The following is a 20035-nucleotide window of genomic DNA, read 5'->3' as shown; positions in this document are numbered from 1 at the left end:
AAACATCTTCACCAAACCTACATCTGACAGAGGGCTAATATCCAATATATACAAAGAACTCAAGAAGTTAGACCCCAGAAAACCAAATAACCCTATTAGAAAATGGGGTACAGAGACAAACAAAGAACTTTCACATGAAGAACTTCAGATGGCTGAGAAGCATCTTAAAAAATGTTCAACATCATTAGTCATTAGGATAATGCAAATCAAAACAACCCTGAGATTTCACCTCACACCAGTCAGAATGGCCAAGATCAAAAACTCAGGAGAAAAGAGGTGATGATGAAGATGTGGAGAAAGAGGAACACTCCTCAACTGTGGGTGGGGTTGCAAATTGGTACAACCTCTTTGGAAATCAGTCTGGCGATTCCTCAGAAAACTGGGCTTGTCACTTCCGGACGACCCTGCTATACCACTCCTGGGCATATACCCAGAGGATTCTCCAGCATGTAATAAGGATACATGCTCCACCATGTTCATAGCAGCCCTATTTATAATAGCCAGAAGCTGGAAAGGACCCAGATGTCTTTCAACGGAGGAATGGATACAAAAAAATGTGGTATATATATATACAATGGCGTACTATTCAGCCCTTAAAAATAATGAATTCATGAAATTCTTAGACAAATGGATGGAGCTGGAGAACATCATACTAAGTGAGGTAACCCAGTCTCAAAAGATAAATCATGGTATGAGCTCACTGATAAGTGGATATTAGCCTAGAAACTTGGAATACCCAAGACATAATCCACATATCAAATGATGTCCAAGAAGAACAGAGGAGTGGCCCCTGGTTCTGGAAAGGCTCAGTGCAACAGTATAGGGCAATACCAGGAAAGGGAAGTGGGAAGGGGAGGATGGGGGAACAGGGGGAGGGAAGAGGGCTTATGGGATTTTCGGGGAGTGGGGAGCCAGGAAAGGGGAAATCATTTGAAATGTAAATAAAAATATATCGAATAGAAAACGGCTAAAAATAAAAATGAGAGTATAACGACCAAGATGCCTGCTGTAACCAACTTCCTCCACATCCTTCTCTAGTGTATTTCATTTCTAAGTTTTATGCAATATCCTTGATAATGACTGCAAGGTATTTTGTCTGTTCTGAAGAAAACTGTTAACTTAAAGCTCTTCCCAGAATGCCCATTGAGCTGCTAGACCTAAGGTTTCTTGGTAGAAAATTTTGATTCCCTTATTAACATATCTTACCTTTCATATAATTAATTTTATTTACCTAAGTTAAGGTGACCATTGTCCAATATAAAATAAATGTAGTCAATTCTAAATGTCTGTTTCTGTCTTATATTAAGATATATTTTTCTGTTCCCTTATAGATATAAAATATGATGCTATCCCTTATCTCTTGCCATTAGATGCTTCTCAATTCTATTATTTTGAATTATTCAAAACAGCTAAAATGTTTGCTTGATCTTTGACAAAGTAGCTAAAACCATCCAGTGGAAAAAAGACAGCATTTTCAATAAATGGTGCTGGTTCAACTGGTGGCTAGCATGTAGAAGACTGCAAATAGATCCATTCTTATCTCCTAGTACAAAGCTCAAGTCTAAGTGCATCAAGAACCTACAAATAAAATCAGATACACTGAAACTAATTGAAAAGAAAGTGGGGAAGAACCTCGAGCACATGGGCACAGGAGAAAATTTCTTGAACAGAACCCCAATAGCTTATGCTGTAGATCAAGAACTGACAAATGGGACCTCATAAAACTACAAAGTTTCTGTAAGGCAAAGGACAATGTCAATAGGACAAAATGGCAACGAACAAATTGGGAAAAGATATTTACCAACCCTACATCTGACAGATATATGAATGGTTAATTTTGGTGGTGGAAGAAAAGACCGAGTAAGAAAAGGTCATGCAGATGGATAGCTAACACTAAATATTGTAGAAAGTTCTTAAAACAGATCTATGTGCACATATAAAAAACATTTAAATACCATTAATCTGTAAGAATAGGACAATGTTTTTCCTAGACACCACAGGCTGTCAAATAAAAGTCCTGGTTCCAAGTATGGTTTCACCCTTTCAACTTGTTGGTCAGTGGAATCCCATAGAAACCCTAAACATTGGGGTCAATGTTAGTATACTATCATATCAGTTGGGGTCAATGTTAAGTATACTAACATATCTGCAAATAGTGATAGTTTGACTTCTTCCTTTCCAATTTGTATCCCTTTGACCACCTTTTGTTGTCAAATAGCTCTAGCTAGAACTTCAAGTACTATATTGAATGGATATGGAGGGAGAAGGCATCCTTGTCTTGTCCCTGATTTTGTCATCATTTACAGGCCTGAGATTCAGGGCTAGCATCATATATGAAAAAGGTGTTTAATATCTATGTGTGTTACTACACACAAAAGCCTGATTCCTCATCTGTCTCATGTTCTTGCAAGCAAAGAGTCCAGATCATCTTGCTCTGATGACCAGTTCATATCAGCCCCATATTAAACAGAAGAAACAAGTATCATAGATGGGTGGTGAGTGGATGTCCTGGGGTGTGTTTGTCACCTCTTCAGAGTACCCTGAACATGATAGGAAAAAGATCTAGCATCTTTTTTTTTTGACTCACTTGGAAGTCATTTTCTTTGCTTAGACAATTTTTCATACTTCTGGTCATTTGCCTTAGGAAGCCATAATTGTGCTAATGAGGTACTGGCCTCAGCTTTAGAATTGTAAAAGGTTAGCTCAACCGTTTAGATATTTTATTCATTATTCAATTTTCAGCTTAATCCTATAGATATTGCTATCTATGGGCTACTTTCACACTGAAAAGTCTTTTAAGGAAATGTGTTAAGGATTAAAATGAGTTTTTTAACTTCTAATATACTTCCGTATTAATGGTGAGAGTAAGGTGTTTGTGGGTAATCTCAGCACTTGTTAAGGGAAAGCAGGAAGAATATGAGCTTGAGGCTTGCCTTGGCTTTAGCTTAGACATTGTTTCAAGACAGACAAACAACCCTTGTTTTCCTTCTTTCTTTCCTTCCTTCCTTCCTTCCTTCCTTCCTTCCTTCCTTCCTTCCTTCCTTCCTTCCTTCCTTCCTTCTTTCTTTCTTTCTTTCCTTCCTTCCTTCCTTCCTTCCTTCTTTCTTTCTTTCTTTCTTTCTTTCTTTCTTTCTTTCTTCCTTTCCTTCCTTCCTTCCTTCCTTTCTTCCCCCCTCTCTTTCTTTCTTTCTTTCTTTCTTTCTTTCTTTCTTTCTTTCTTTCTTTCTTTCTTTCTTTCTTTCTTTCTTTCTTTCTTTCTTTCTTTCTTTCTTTCTTTCTTTCTTTCTTTGGTTTCTTTGAGACGGACTTTCTCTGTGTAGCCCTGGTTGTCCTGGAACTCACTCTGTAGACCAAGCTGGACTCAAACTCAGAAATCTGCTTGCCTCTGCCCTTCAAGTGCTCGGATTAAATGCAGAGAAATGCCCGGTGATGTTATTTACCTGAAATATCAATCACAATTTAAAACCAAAACAACACAGAACCCCAGACACAGGAGCCCTTGATATTTTGGGGGTTTTTGTATCACAGTTTTCTTGCATATTCCCATATGAGTCTCAGTTCAGGAAGCTAGTCATTTAAGCCATTTGGTTATTTGTCAGGCACAGGTTAATTTAATTTCAAAGAAATACATTGTGTGTTTGGTTTGAATTATGAGGCTCACATTCATATTTGACTGACCTAGCAGAGTTTATGCAGGCACTATACAGATTCCAAAGTGACATCTATTCATATTTTTAAAAGCATAATGGAAAAGCATTTATAGCCTTAAAGATTTCAAAAAGTAAAATATTCAAATTGTCAACTAGTTTTTATGAGGTCAGTGTTATAATTAGGTTACCTACAAGATTAAATTAGAACACCTAGCATGGTCTTCCCTCTGCTATGGATACGTGATCGGCAGTTTCTACTTTACACAGACCAAAGGCTTGGGGACATAATCACAGCTAACTCCACCAGTAAGAAGAACTAGGTAACCACTCATTCTAATGTTTTACAGGTTTCACTTGAATCTCCACATCTACCTACAAAATATGACATAACATCAGAAATACACTTGTTTATTTAAAATATATTTTGTTATGAAATTAAGTATATACACCGAAAAATCACTCAAATCACACTCATGTTATAAATCAACATTGAGAGAAAACCACAGAGGTTAAACGCATGACCTTTACTAGAGAGCTGTGCCTCAGAGAGCTACATCCTCCTTAGAGCCCCCTCCTCCTATCATAGACAAGTACAATTCTAACTCTGTATCAAATAACACTCTAAATGTAAACATTTTCTCCTAGTATGCACTTCTGGGCTCTGTGGCTGATCTTTGTCACCTTTAGAGAATCATATATATCTTTCAACCTCTTTGCTGTAACTATCTCCACTATATCTGGAGTTTTCTTATAGCATGCTTGCTAAGATGTACAGGAAAGTTTTCTTGACATAGACCTGTTTTGTTGTTGTTGTTGTTCGTGGTGGTGGTGTTTTTTGTTTTGTTTTGTATCTTCCCATTTGTTTAACATTCTAGCTTTAAGTTCTCTGTTGTCTACCTGGTTGGTCTTTGGCTCTTTTTAATGTTTTCTACTTTACCTAAAATTCTGTAATTTTAAAACCCCCTTTTAATTTTTTTCTTAAATTTCAATCAGAGACTTATTTCTCCCCAGGGGGAAGTATTTCGATTCCAAGACTATAGCTGTGAAAATGAGGTATATTTTTTATGCTGTTCTTTTGTACACTGTCCTTTCTCTGATCTAGCATTCACTCACGCAGGTCACCAAGGTCACCACGCCCCCAAATATGGAGCCTCTTGTTTCTAACCTATCCACTTTTGTTTTACCTGTCACTGAATGAAATTAAAACATTAAAGTGCTTTTCCTACTTGAGTAGCGCCTTTTGAGAAAATAGCAACAAAGAAATATTTTAAATTCTGAGAAACTGAACATTCTTACTAACAGTCATTATTTTCATAATTATCCCTGCTCATTTCCATTATCACGAAATGAAGTCTTAAACATGACATCAAAGGCTTTGAAGAAAGGTGTAAATCATTTTTATTGAAATTTAGAAATGGATTATTTGCACGAAGATTGACTATTTATTGTCCTCCCCCTCTTTAAACCTTTTAATTAATTTTTATTTTGTATATCTGAGGGTTTTGCCTGCATGTACATATGTGATGCAGTCCTCCAGCAGAGAAAGAGCACTGATACCCTGCAACCAGAGTTATGGGAGATAGATGTGTGTGTTGGAAACTGAACCCAGATTCTCTGCAAGAGCAGCAAGTGCTCTCAACCACTGAGCCACTTCTCCAGGGCCTGTTTTGTTATTCCTTAAGAGAAATTTGATGAAGCTTGAGAGCATCTCTTCCCAGAACAGACATTTTACTACACCAGTAACCCTTAAAAGCAGAGTTAGTCAATCCTACTGTCCCAAGAGCACCAGTGGTTTCTGCTGGCAGTGGTGGTGTTCATTCTGGTTTTTTAGAGGTTTTTGTTTGATTTTGCTTTTTGTTTTTTAATCTTAGCCTGACTAAAGTGGTCAAGAATCCTCTACACTGAAAGAAGCTGTCATTTGTGGGAAAAGGTAGTTGGAGATTATATCTATCCATTAGTTATTGACAGATTTTTCAAGACAGAATTTTCTCACTTGATCTGAACCAACAAAAGCAGCATCTTTTCATATATGAAAAGCAAATGTGAAAACAAACCAGATTCAACTTCTTAAATACACCGGTGACTTCACAGACCTCTGAATTCACCATGGCTCCCCAGGTGTGAATTGCCATCTCAATTAGCCAGACAATGGTAGCTGGTGTCCATAGGGTCTGCCAAGCTCTCAAAGCTGACTTTCCCTCTTCTCTTCACCTCCTGGGGATATGGTATCTTTACCCTGACTGATGATGCAGGTTGGAAAGCAGCACTCAGCCATGTCTGCATTTCTGTTCTATATGTTTGCCACAAGAAATGAGCACCCAATACACTGCTGAGAGCTGTCTACTTGACAGCACAACACACACTGTTACTTTGTGATTTTCCATGTAATTCTCATGGTTTCTTGTGTTTGTTCTGTGCGTCTTAAGCAAATATATATATATTTCCAAGGCCTCCTTGTGTGGTTTTGATATCAGGCTGTCTAAATCTTCAAGACAATGTTTGAAAATGATATCTAGCATGACTGTGACAGCCTTATATGTGCAGTGTCAACAACAGTTCTCCGTGTTTCTGATCGCTCAGTATCTGCTTAGTTAATAATGAAAGCATGAATGCATTTCCTGTTCGCTTTTCCTGTGGCAGCTTAATGTTACATGAGTCAGGGAACTTGTTCTTGATCCCAATTGTCTGTCTGTTCTCCCATTACAAACTTATAATAGGGGTAACATCTTATCCAATTATTTTTCCTAATATGTACAACCATCTGTGACTCTCATAAAGTCCTTGATACCTCAGTACAATAAATGATGATGACATTTGATGTTTTGCTTGGGTTTAGGATGGCTTGACCAATCCCACTGATTTCCTATACTTCTGTGAGTGGCACATAACTCAGGAACTTCTTAAGATGGAAGTCTATATGCCAGCATTATTGCTTAGTTTTATTTGAATGGGGTTAGAAGCAAGAACATTCATTAAAGTAGGGTTCTCATGAAATTTTCTTTGAAGAAAATTGGTCCTACAGATCTTACACATGTACTGTTGTAAATAAATACCCCCTACTGATATATCCAGTCTGTGTTTTGTCTAAAAATTAGTAAGATGAATAAAAAATGCTTACTGATTGAAGCAGGAGATGCATAAAATAGATAAAATGCAAAGGGAATGAGGAAAGGATAAAATTAGTTCTGCTACGAGAATATTCTACATTACTGAGAAGGTTTCTTCAAATATAAAGTATCAAAGAAGGTGACACAGACCTTCCTGTCTAACAACTCAAGTCATCTGGTAGGAGACTCTTGACTCCAGCTTTGTTGTCTCCCATTTTCTCCAAATTTGCCATATATTTTCTGTTATGTATTCACAATATTTTTTTATTTCAACTGTAACTACTAGAAATTGATGATAAATGAATCCATGTTTCAAAAAATACCTTCTTTTGCTTTTGATTTTAAAGGTGTAGTTTCCATATCCATGCCCTTTCTCTCCTTCACAAGCCCCATGCTTCCTCTTTTCTATTTTTTTACCCTCTTTGATATTCAAGGGAAATTGCATTTGTGTATTTTTTATTCTTTTTTAAAACATGATTGCCAAAATATTATGCTATTAGGATAGCTTGATATTAAAAATACCAATCTTTTAATTTAAGAAAATGTGGATTGAAATAGATTTGTAAAAAACATTTTATTTCCTTTGGACCACCAGTGGTGGACAGAGACTTTATAAGTCTCTAAAGAAGCTGGGACAGACATGTGGAATGCAGTTCTTCATGGGGTTCTTCTTTTGATGTTAAAATCATAAGTCCTACCTCCTGTCTTAGCCTCTGTTCACTGGGCATTGGTCACATTTGTAATCCTCTCTGCCAAGTGCTCCTTTTCCTATATTATCAACTAGAACTTTAGTTTTATGTTTACCATTTATTGGAGCCACCAACTAAGTGATTTGTGTATGAGGCTTGTAGTTAGATTCCAGTGTATGAAAGGAATGATGTGTGGTTTCTCCTGCCAATCTCAAGGCAAGACAGATTCAGACTGGCAGGACATTGCGATTGATTGGCATGCATGAGCCATAGTAAACTCTGGGGTGTCAACGTGAATGAGACAATGATAAATTTTTGAAGGCAAAAGTGAAAAACTTCACTAGTGTAAGAGACCTCTGGAGGACTTGACATCAGATCATTGGTGGAGGTGGTATTGCTGGGCAAGTGGAGACTGTCTTGTATGTACCGTTGTGGTTTTAAAGATTGCTAACTTCTTACATAAATCTGTGGACATATGTGATGTGTTCCATGTGTTCCGTTGTGTATCCAAAGAGAATTTTCTTCTGAGTGTTTAAAAAGTTCTTTGCATGCCTGGGAAGCCGTGAGTCCTCCCACTTCCTAACTTGCTTGATTTAATTCTGTGTCAGCCTCACAAGAATGATTTCATATTGGTATTATTGCCATTCTTTGTCCTTTTCTATGGCATTGGCATTAAATATTTTGGCACAGTTGACAGAGCAAAGGTGTCAAGAGTTCTTTATTGATATGTGATCATCAAGAAAACCCTCTGTCATCACCAAGTCTTGGCAGAAGACTGTGGGCATCTAGACAAATTGGAAAGCCATTATTTTCTAGCTGGAAGCAATCACATCTCTTCAGTGAGTATCTAGAAACTCTGAAATTGCATTTCATGTCCTCCAAGTGTTCAGGGATATGACGTGCAGCCTTCACATAGTGCCCACTTAGCATATTTGTCATCAAAAACAATTTACCAACTAGTCCTCTTTCTCCTGGCAACTGGGGCAAAAGAAAAGATAATTAGGCATGCGAGAGACATACTAGTTGTTCAGCTAATGAGGAAGTGTTGAACTTGTGGACTCAAATTAAATTTCCTCACTTTTTAGAGGGCTTACATGAATTTGATTTCTCCAAATAGCTTATACTTTAAGAACACAGAACTCACCTATCCTTTCAATTGCTTTATGCATTAAAAAGTGCCACAAGCTTAGAAGCATTTAGCGACTGTTAAACTGTAGTATATTGATGTGTGTGTGTGTGTGTGTATGTGTGTGTGTGCATGCTGCCTTTATTTTCCCTAGATCTTATTGTTCAGATCATACAGAAAACAGTAGCCATCAAAAAACAACCACAAAAAACCCACTTTTAAAATGAAAGTGCGTTTAACATTTTATGCTACATTGCTTTTAATCCTAATGAGGTAACAGAGCATCGGGTTGAGTAAAGGCCCAGCGATGCTTTGCTTAGCTCCTGGGTTAATTTATTTTACTCATTCCTCCCAGCTGTAATTGATCAGCATATCAAATTGACCTGAGGATGTTTTGTCCTTAAATTGTACTTTAAAACACAGGAATGCACACACATACATACACATAAACACACACACACACACACATACACACCAGTCCAGTGAAATTACATGTATGAGGGACTTTGAAAAGTCACAAAAGAAACTGTGAAAACTGTTCTAAGCTTCATTTAAATTTATTTAGCTACCTTTCAAACACATACGACATTCTAGAATTTATCATTTCATGACATCACAGAATTTATTTCAAATGTCCCTGACTATGCTGTCTAAAAACATAACTTATCCAAACCAACAACTTGAATGATAGTTTAGAATACATTTAATTTGATACTTTAAATTTTAGTGATCTCAGACTCACTGGTTTCTAGAGTTCAATGATGTATTAGCAAAACATCCAAATGATAGATACTTGGCTAAGCACACATGACTATGGCTATAAAGACCAAATGCAAAGACAAAATATTTAGTAATATGTTTTCTTTTCATAGGATAGTCTTAAGTCCAGATGTTAGATCTTCATGAAAATTTAGAGCACATGGAATTAGTGACTTCATCGCATTTTAAGAACATAGTTAGAAAGTTAATAATGGAAAATTTCATAAACCTGCCTAGCATTCTCTTCTAATATTTAATAAGCCTCACTGACTGGCTGTTTGTTTACATGAACTGAAATGTACTTACAAGATGTTACTTTATTTGGAAAGAAATGATACCTCCCTCAGAGAGTCTGAAGCTGTCAAAATGAAAGACTCATGGGCATTGTTTGGGCAGGTGAGAGTGAGTGAGATATACTTTCCCTCTATAATTTTGTATTGTTCTTTTTTTCCCTTTCTGATATTTTCAACCTCTGTTTGCCTCTAGGGAGACGCTTCCAGCAGAGGACACTCTTTGAAATCCTACATAGAAGAAGTGAGTTTTTAGAGGCTCTCCCATAGCATGTCATCAGTCTATCACATGAGATGAAGCATGCACTTGGCTTTCTCCTTCTAGCTCTTCAGTTCCTAATACATATTTGTTCACTGGCCATGTTTAGAAAAGTACAATCAATGATGTTATCAGAATTGCTTTTGTTCCTCATTGGTAGAGGGATACTTTGTATCAATTCAGTCATCCTGAAAATGGAGGAGAAAGTGCATGAACCGAGTGTTGTCATATGTTTTCATTCACAAAACATTAGTTGATATATGCATAATGAGAAACATGTGTTTTGTACTGGGCATGAGCAAAAACAAAAGGAACAAAACCAGAAAGACATAGTCACAGTCTTTATGAGAAGAGCAGTCATAGTAGGGCAGCACCCATTCATGTGCAAATGCTGGTTCTGCTGCTATTTGCTGCACCTATTAATATGTAAGGCACATTCTTGTGTTCTGTGTCATAGAGTTTTCACTGATAGACAGGCATTTGGAAGCCCTCAGAACTTTTTCAGAGTCCAAAAGACCTGAAGCAAACTCATAATGCTCATGAAGAAAGTAGCTTGAATCTGCTGGGCATAAAGGCAGGTTAGAGATAAGATCCAGTCTTTGGGTGGAATGCCAGTTCTCAACAGGAACTCATCTCCTGTGCTTCTTCCCAATTTAAGAGTCTGTTCAAATGACATCTGAGCATACTCTGTAGTTCCTACCCAGGATGGTGTGTGGATACTGAAATGGTCAGCTCACAGATATCACTAGGAGAGGACTGTCGAGTGTACAGACTCTGCAGGTTTGCCTATCTTCTCAGAGATAATTTGAGCTTTTCAAAAGACCGAAAGAAGGAATAACAAAACAATAGGAAGGAAACCAAGGGGAAGATGTTCAGGTTGACAAGCATCCAAATGAGAAAGCAAAACGTGGGAGGGTTCAATACTAAGTTTCAATTTAATGGATCTGATGCAAAGACTATCAATATATTTAAACAATTAATGTTACCCACAGAGAGTGGAGATTTTGTGGTCACTTATGTTCTCGGTTCCAAGCTCACCTTGTGTTGATGAGACTGGACAAGATATTTCAACAGAAAGGCTGGGGATACCTCTTGCCTCTGGTTCAAAGCTATGAAAGGAAATCCCTGAGGCATGCATGCATGGGCTATGGGCTGCATATCAAGAAGAGGCATGTTAGAATGATTTTTGTTTTGTGATTTGTGCCTTCTGGTTAGAAGTGCTTTGAAAGGCATTGCTGCTACAAGTGCAATTACATTAGCATCAGCTAGAGGCATGTTAGAAACAGGAACTCACTGGGTCCCAAGGACTCATTGTTCATCTTGCTAAGCTTACTAAGATACCCATGGCTGGACAAATACTCCAACTGTGTATGTACCTCAAGTCAGGTGTAGGGATGGGACAGCGAGAGAAAGAGAGTACCTGTGACTCAGAGTATCAGGCTATACTAGTATTTATTTATAAGCAACAATAGACAAGTAGAAAGTGAAAAGGGATTGAATTCATTCACACACACTCACACACACACACACACAATCATGCCTGGCAAATGTAGTAGCCTGGCTCTGATGGCTACACAAAAGCTATAAAGCTCCATTAGGAAAAACAAACAAATAAACAAACAAACAAGCAAAACAACCACAAAACAAAACCTCTAGAGACAATAGAAAACAATCTGTTTTCTATGGTGATTTTATTTTTAAGGTCAAAATACTTCTAGGAAACTATTTCATTCTAATGTTTACCCTAGATATAATGCTTCTACCAGAGTTTTTGCTACAATTGAAGACATGCATTATGGGAAAGCTCACTCTCATTCTGTATTCTAGAAAATGGAGTCAACTTTATCAGTACATTAAAACTTTGTTTATTCTGTTCTCAGTTGTGATCTGTTTGCTTATTGGGAGTACAAATGTCTTCAGCTTCTGAGATTCATTATTGACTCCTTGTGTGTACTTTGCTAGTCTGTGTGAATCAGGAAGTGTAAATATTACCTATCTGTCATCATGGTCTATTGCTGCATGGACTTTTCACTTCCTCTTGGTTTCTGCTTAGATACTAGCTGTCTCATAAATCAACAAATCACCATCACAGTAAAGTTACGTGGCCTCGATTACTGACTTATTAATTAGTTACTAATTTTTTTCTTCTACATTTGTATACATTGGTTTTTAGAAAATACACGTTGAAAATCTCCATTGTAACCTGTGTAAGATGAGAGATATAAAATGTCTTTATTTTCTGTTTTTTTTTTTCTTTTTTCATTTGGGCTTTTACTTTACGTTTCATATTATAAGATCACCAAACATAACAAAAATCAAATATTTGTTAGAAGCACTGACATAAAAAGTGAGCTTGCAAACTTTTGTTTTTATTTAGCACAGACTAAAATTCAAATAAACTATACTGTTGATGCTTTAATATATTTAGCATTTATTGTGAAACTGGACAATTTTTAACATATCAACTTCTCTGTTCTTTTGTTTTGTTTCCTTCCAGTGGCCTTGGGTTTTTTGTCTTATTTATTTATTTATTTATTTATTTATTTACTTACTTACTTGCTTGCTTACATATATTATACATGAATTATAACCACATGACATTAAAGCAATTGTGTTGACATCTAAATAGCAATATAATTTTTAAAATAATTATTCTATATAATGCTATTCTATGTAATATAAGCCTAGTATTATTCTATATAATCTCTTTTTACTCTATTAATTCAGTCTATCATTTAGATTTGGGGGTTCGGAGAGCAACGGTTGAGACAAAGTCTCTTTGCATGGCCTTGGCTCTCCTGCAACTTATTATGTACACCAAGCTGGCTTTGAACTCACAGAAATATGCCTGAATCTGCTCTGCAAGTCCTCGGATTAGAAATGTACCATCATACCCAGCTGACATTTAGGTCTTTGGTCTTTAGATCTTTTAGCAACTAAAAAATAAGATACTTTATGAGTCTATTTCCAAATCTTCAAAATAACTTTGAAAGTTAAATTTAAGTGATTACATGGTCTTCACATGTGAGTTACCTGATAAGTTAGACATAATTTCCAAATATAAACACTTCAACAATCAAACACTAATGGTGACTGATAAAATGAATTAAAAGCAATTTATCAAATTTAAAGCTTTATTGTCATATTTTTATAAGGAATCTAATGTTCTTAAAATGCCACATTACCCAGAGCATACTGTGGAAAGAGCATAACGCACAGTCTTAAAGTGCCCTAGACTGGCGGGGCGTGGCGGGGTGGACACAGGCATCTAGGAAGTGCTAGCCACCACAACAGTGAAGAAGCTCGGGAGAACTATAGAGTCGAGGCAGCTGTTTCTGAAACTTTTCAGAAAGCAGTCACGACTTCACGAAGGCGGTGAAGGCCAGATGACAGAACAGCAACAGCACACGCAGTGTGAACTCACTCAGGATGACAAGTGGCAGCTTTGTCGCGTCTAAGGATGCCAGCCTGGAAAGAGCACTGGAAATATGAAGACGTTCCCAACTCTTTGGCTTGGTTTGCCAGCTGCATCATCTAAAATAGAGAGGGACTGATTCTATGCAACGGGGGGGGGGGGGGGGGGTGGGGGGGGGGGTGGAGGTGGGTGGGGGGGTAGGGTGGTGGGCTCCAGATCACTTACACCCACTGAGGCCTGTCTGACTCACCTGGGGTTGAACTGTGACCTTCAATGTAAATGAGCTTCCAACTATATTTCAGATGGAAAAGGCACATTTACTTATAGAAAACGAATAATATACATTTTGTTTTTCAGATGCACTAGCTTTTGGAAAAATCAAATTAACTATTATCACTCTCATAGTTTGCTGTCTTTGGAAAACTAGACAATTATATTAGGTTTAGCAAAATATAATTCTTTTTTGCCATTGCCAATTGACATTTTGACATTCCTTGTTAAATAACAATTTTTAAAAGGTCATATTCATAGTCCTCATAGAAATACAAAAAGAAGTCTGGCTCAGGAGAAGCCTCAGTCAGTCAATGGACTGCCTTGTAAGTGCAAGAACAAGAGTTCCATCCCGGGATCCATGTTAAAAAGCAAAATACTTAAATGTGGAGGAAGAAATTTATAGCCACATAGCTGGACAGGCAGTGACAAGCTTGACCCCATGGGCCAGTCTAGCCTACTTGTTGAGCTTCAGACTAGGAACAGACCTTGCCTCAAAAAAATAGTAGGTGATATATCAGTCATCACACCTGAGGTTGTCCTCTGCTCCTTCCCCACACATGTGTACCCTCCATACACTTGTACACACGAACACACACACTCAGCCACACATACACACACACACACACACTCAACCATGCACACAGATACAAATTCACATGGAGGAATACATGTCAAATATGTAGGAACAGTAAATTAATGATGGAACAAATTATATGTTATGACCAATAAAAGAAGACTCCAAACATATAAAAGAGAAAATGAGGAATGTTAAAATGACACTGTAGACAGATGGAAAAATTGGCCAAATTAAATACATCTCTACAGGCTAACAATCATATTTACAATGGACATGGTTTGCGCCTATGTAGACAAGAATTGTTTGTGGTGTTACTATGTTTTACAAATTACATAGTGTGACATAGTTGATGTCTAAATGACTCATGTAGCCACAGAAGTAAGTGCCCAGAAGAAAATGCTGGGAAATGACTAATTTTTCATGGATTATAATAATGCTTTGTTCTGTTCTCTGGGGAGGAAGTCATCAAGTAGAAAGGCTTTCCTAGTGCAGTGATAGGCTCTTCTAATCCTCAACACAGAAAAGAAAATAGGACCGATGGCTAAATTTTCTGAAGTAGTTTGAATCAGTTTGTGCTTTTCCTTCCTTTTTGACCATTCATCATAATTTTTAAATTTACTTATAATGTTTTCTTTTTTCTCAGGACCTATTCATTAAAACTTACAGCTCATGCACTTAGTTAATTCTGTATTCTTATATTTCAATTGCTTTTTGTGGTTCTCAAAAAATTGGATCATGGAAACATCATTCATAAAAAAGAAACTAATGATTTCAGAGTAATTGTGAGATAATTTGTTAACAAGTGCTAAAAGGCAGTATTATTAACACTGCCAACTAAATGTGTAAAGGACTTAGAGGAAATTCTACGTTAATAGAAGTAAAGAATTAATTCTTTGTCACTTGAAGCAGTCTATGAAATGTATCTGGAGCCGACTAAATTTTTTTTACACCATCATCAGGTTTGATGATAAATGCCACTATCCACTGAGCTAACTTGCTTATTATGTGCACCATACTCCACAGATCATCTATTTAGAGGGATTCTATGGCTTGAGAGTTCACAGGAAACTAAAGAAGAACGTTTGAAAATAAATGAAACCACTGTCAGTATGTTATTTACATGTTCATATCCAATGGGAAGAAATTGTTAATTTAGAATTAAAACATTTTCCACAAAGGAACACTGTTTTCCTCCACATAATCTGAACTTCTATGGTTAGATGGGACATAAATCAGTGATTTATAGCAGGTTGAGAATCCAAAAATAAGTTATGCATATGAAATAACAATATTGCTAGCTTATAAAGCTCTTACTCTGTAAGCAGAGAGAAGGAAATGTTGATTCAAGACTAGTAGCTGTTCTCCAAGCTCTCCATGTCACTAGTGCCCACAACCCAGGTCCCTGGGTATTTGTTATACTTAGGGCAAAAAATGTTTTTAAAACGATGAATGGTATTTCTTCTAAAAGCAGCCCTGAGAGCTTGCTTTTAGTAATATGGAAACATTTGTGCTATCCTGAAATATAGCTTAATAACTTCAGTTTCTTGAGTAAACTTGGTGAGAAGGAACATATCAGATCTTGTTTTTGAAAACTGTTCAAGACTTTAAGATCTTGACCCTATCACAAAGAATTATATGCAGGCTGATAGGTGAGTTTCAGACATGCACTGCTCTTGTTGATCAGAGGGAGGCAAACTGGGGGCTTCTATTTCTAGCTCTAGTTGAGAGACAGCTAAAGTACCACAATGAAATTCTCTCTTAGTGATACTTGCCCTGTCTTCAAGATTCCGCGTCAACAGTGTAAAGTTCTCCACAGAGTCCACTGAGTTCCTCCTCTGCCGTCTCCCACTTGCAGTAAAACCCAGGCCAGCTCGAGCTTCTTTCTTCAGGAGCAAGGCAAGGAAGCCAGTTGGTTACATGGCTTAATATCTTGAACCATTGTGGGAAAAATAACAAAGCTTATGCCTTATTAGTCATATCCTTTCTTATAAAATGGATTTTAATATTTGGGACAAGAAGCTAAATAACAAAAACACTTTTCTAGATTAACTAACATTGTTTTCCTTGATTATTTTATACTGTGTTTTAGTTGAGGAGCTCGAACCTTTGATTTCTCTTTAGAAACCTAAAATCATCTTTCATTTTTCCTTGTGTAAAAACAGAAGACTGCACAATACGTTTTGAGAATTTTTAGGATTGTGATTTTCCTTCTTTGATACATGAACCATCCTGTAATTGTGTTTCTACACCCCCCCCCACACACACACAAAGAGAGGGGGAAGAAGGAGGGAAAGGTAGAGGGAGGGAGGAACAAAGAGAGGGAGGGAGAGAGAGGGGGGAGGGAGAAAGTGAGAAAGAGAGAGAAAGAGAGAGAGAATTTTCAAGCCCCTAAATGCAATGTTTTCATATTTGTACAGTTTCTTTGGTCAGCTCTGCAAAACCAAATCTCATGGTTGACAAGAACTTAAAAATTAAATTAAATCCTAAGAATAAATATCCATTTACATATAAGTTAAACATTCCAAGATTAAATACCTTTGTTTGGTGCTAAATTTCCTTTAGAAAACTCATCTACAATCTTTCCCTTTCAACGTTCTGAAGAGTCGGTACCTGGATGTGACCTACTTGTGAAGCACCAGACATTTTATCAAACTCAATACCTTCTCTTTCTCTATCAGCATTAAGAGTGTGGTGAAAGCCAGGCGGTGGTGGCACACGCCGGCAATCCCAGCATTCTGGGAGGCAAAGGCAGGAGGATTTCTGAGTTTGAGGTCAGCCTGGTCTACAAAGTGAGTTCCAGGACAGCCAGCGCTACACAGAGAAACCCTGTCTCAAAAAAAAGTGTGGTGAAGTTCAAATCTGGATGTCCATAGACACATGATTTGAATGTTTTGTATGGAATTGGTTGCTTTTTTAAATCTGTGGTCATTAAGCTGTAGGGCTTTTGTCAGGAAAGCAGGACACTGAGGTGGCTTTTGAAGGCTGCCCCCATTTGTGGCTGTAGTCTGCTCATTTTGCTTTCAGGTCTATTACCACATGAACATGCACTGTTGTGGGCTACTACTATCAAAAGGCTCTGCTATTTCTTTACCACCATAATGGACTAAAACCATACAGCAAAGTAAACTATTTCTCCATAAGTTTCTTCTGTGCAGTATGTTTCCACAGCTGTAGGAAAGGTAACTAATACAGAAGAGAACACGCGAGGGTCTTTGACTAGTCAGGATTTCTCATCCTAGGGCAAAGACATTTCACAGAGGAGCCTGTCTCTCATTTGATATGGAATTTACATTTCAGTCCAAAGTGTTTTTAAGAGTTGCTGGTACAAAAAACAAATCAAGCTATTTTTTATAATGAAATTAATAATCCAACTCTGATATAAGTCTAAAATAAACTTATCCATTAAAATAGAGTCCCACTATGCTGTGCATTAAGACTCTGATTTTACATACTCCACAAACCTCCAGAATTACATGGTCAACATTTTATTTTCCACCCCTTTAAATGTGAGTGCTTCATTTACCGTTAATGCATTTACATACTTTGATAATCTTTTGACCATCCTTAGGTTCCCTGATCTTTTGTACTAGAGCACATAACAAAGCTCACTGTGGCATACAGCCTGTTCAGTTTCAACGAATATGTAATATCATGTATTTACTATAATGTTACACAGCACTAGTTAGCTGCTTTGAAATGTTTTACCATTCATCATATCTCCTGGAAAAGAATATGATTTGAAAAAGTCTACACAAGGACTGAACACCTCAGGAATTTACCATCAAATCAAAGGTTTGTGTATAGTGTATTTCTCACACATGGGAGCTATAATAACCAAAACTTCTATTTAATGTCTGTATTCCAAGTTTCTTAGAAGTATGGAAATTAGGTTTCATATTGTTGGTGTTTTTCAGAACAACAGAAAACAAAGTATCCTAAGCTACAGGGGGAAAAAAGGAGCAGAAATAGAGAAAATAATAAATGAATTTTAGAGGTCAAGTGGTTGAACTGACAGATGTTATTGATCTTTACTTTTTAGTAAGGAGTATTTTTACTAAAATATGTAAAAATATTTTTGTATATAAAAATATTGTTTCTGGGTTTTAAGGATGAATTTACACTCTCAAGCTCTTTTGCTCCTAATGGTCTTCCTCTTGTGTCTTATTTTCTCCTACATAAGTGCCTACTTTTAGAGGCCCTAGTTTGTGGCCTATACTCTTCACCAGTTGCCAAAGTCTCTCTGTGTTTTTACGGAGTCCATGTTATTGCTGAGACAAGAAAAATATGACCGGGTACTTACTACATAGTAACTGTATATTGATTCATTAAGTGTATAAAGAAATTGAGAAGTAACTCACCATGTAGGGTAAGGGAAAACTCTCAATTTAGATAATAATTGAGCCCTGCAAACATGTTTTCTTGTAGAAGAGAGATAAGGAAGTTCAGTGTTAAACATTGTGTTAGATTTCAATTTATGGCAATGGTGAGGAGCTACCAGATAATTATAGACAACAGAATAGAAGTGGAAAGGAAACAGTAGGGATCAGAATCCAACTTGAACCCGATTTTACCCACAGATCAATGAGACAGCCCCAAACAACAACCAAAAATTATACGCACAGAAACAATTCCATCATACAACTTCTTTTTTTTTATTAGATATCTTCTTTATTTGCATTTCAAATGTTGTTCCCCTTCTTGGTTTCCCCCCACCATGAAAATTCCATAACCCATCTTGCCTCCCCTGTTCCCCAATCAACCCACTCCTGCTTCCCTGTCCTAGTATTCCCCTATACTGCAGCATTGAGCTTTTCCAGGACCAAGGGCTTCTCCCCTTGATGTCCAACGAGGCCATCCTCTGCTGCTGACATATCTGGAGCCATGGGTCCCCCATGTGTACTCTTTGGTTTATGGTTTAGCCCCTGGGAGCTCTGGGAGTACAGGGTGGCTCATCTTAGTGTTCCTCTTATGGTGCTGCAAATCCCTTCAGCTCCTTGGGTCCTTTCTCTAGCTCCTCCATTAGAGACCCTGTGCTCAGTTCAACGCCTGGCTGAGAGTGTCCCCCTCTATATTTGCCATGCACTAGCAGAGCCTCCCAGATGACAGCAATATCAGGCTCCAGTCAGCAAGCACTTGTGGGCATCCACAATAGTGTCTGGGTTTTGTAACTGTATATGGAATGGATCCCTAGGTAGGGCAGTCTCTGGATGGTCTTTCCCTCACTCTACTCCACACTTTGTCTCTGTATCTCCTTCTGTGGGTATTTTGTTCCCCCTTCTAAGAAGGACCAGAGTATCCATTCTTTGTTCTTCCTTCTTCTTGAGCTTCATTTGATCTGTGAATTGTGTCTGGGGTATTCCAAGCTTCTGGGCTAATATTCACTTAGCAGAGAGCGCATACTTTGCGTGTTCTTTTGTGATTGGGTTATCAGGATGATATTTTCCTGTTCCACCTAATTGCCTAAGAATTTCATGAATTCATTGTTTTTAATAGCTGAGTAGTATTCCATTGTGTAAATATACCACATTTTCTGTATCCATTCCTCCGTTGAGGGGGACATCTGGGTTCTTTTCAGCTTCTGGCTATTATAAATAAGGCTGCTATGAACATAGTGGAACATGTGTTCTTATTACATGTTGGAGAATCTTCTGGGTATATGCCCAGGAGTGGTATAGCTGGGTTCTCAGGTAGTATTATTCCCAATTTTCTGAGGAACTGCCAAACTGGTTTCCAGAGTGGTTGTACTAGCTTGCAATCCCACCAGCAGTGGATTGTTTCTCTGATGGACATAGTTTTAATGTTTAAGGGTGTATATTTGGAGTTCTGGTTCACTCTAGTAAAATTTCAAAATTTGAATTTTGCATGTAATAAGGATACATGCTCTACTATG

The 20035-nt window shown here is 37.4% G+C and overlaps 1 protein-coding gene across 2 annotated transcripts in view; it reads left to right on the top strand.

Moving 5' to 3' along the window:
* The window catches only part of C3H8orf34 (chromosome 3 C8orf34 homolog), a 479559-nt gene that overhangs the window by 419160 nt on the left and 40364 nt on the right, over window positions 1-20035 (top strand). For both annotated transcript variants that reach the window (XM_052175408.1, XM_052175406.1), the window contains exon 11: window positions 9818-9865. In XM_052175408.1, the coding sequence (XP_052031368.1) occupies window positions 9818-9865 (48 nt within the window). The remainder of the gene's footprint in view (window positions 1-9817; window positions 9866-20035) is intronic.

The sequence above is a fragment of the Apodemus sylvaticus genome, chromosome 3 (genome assembly GCF_947179515.1).
Source record: "Apodemus sylvaticus chromosome 3, mApoSyl1.1, whole genome shotgun sequence".
In the NCBI taxonomy this organism is placed as follows: Eukaryota; Metazoa; Chordata; class Mammalia; order Rodentia; family Muridae; genus Apodemus; species Apodemus sylvaticus.
Note: the sequence above shows the minus strand (reverse complement) of the source record. Positions and strands in the feature narration are given on the sequence as shown.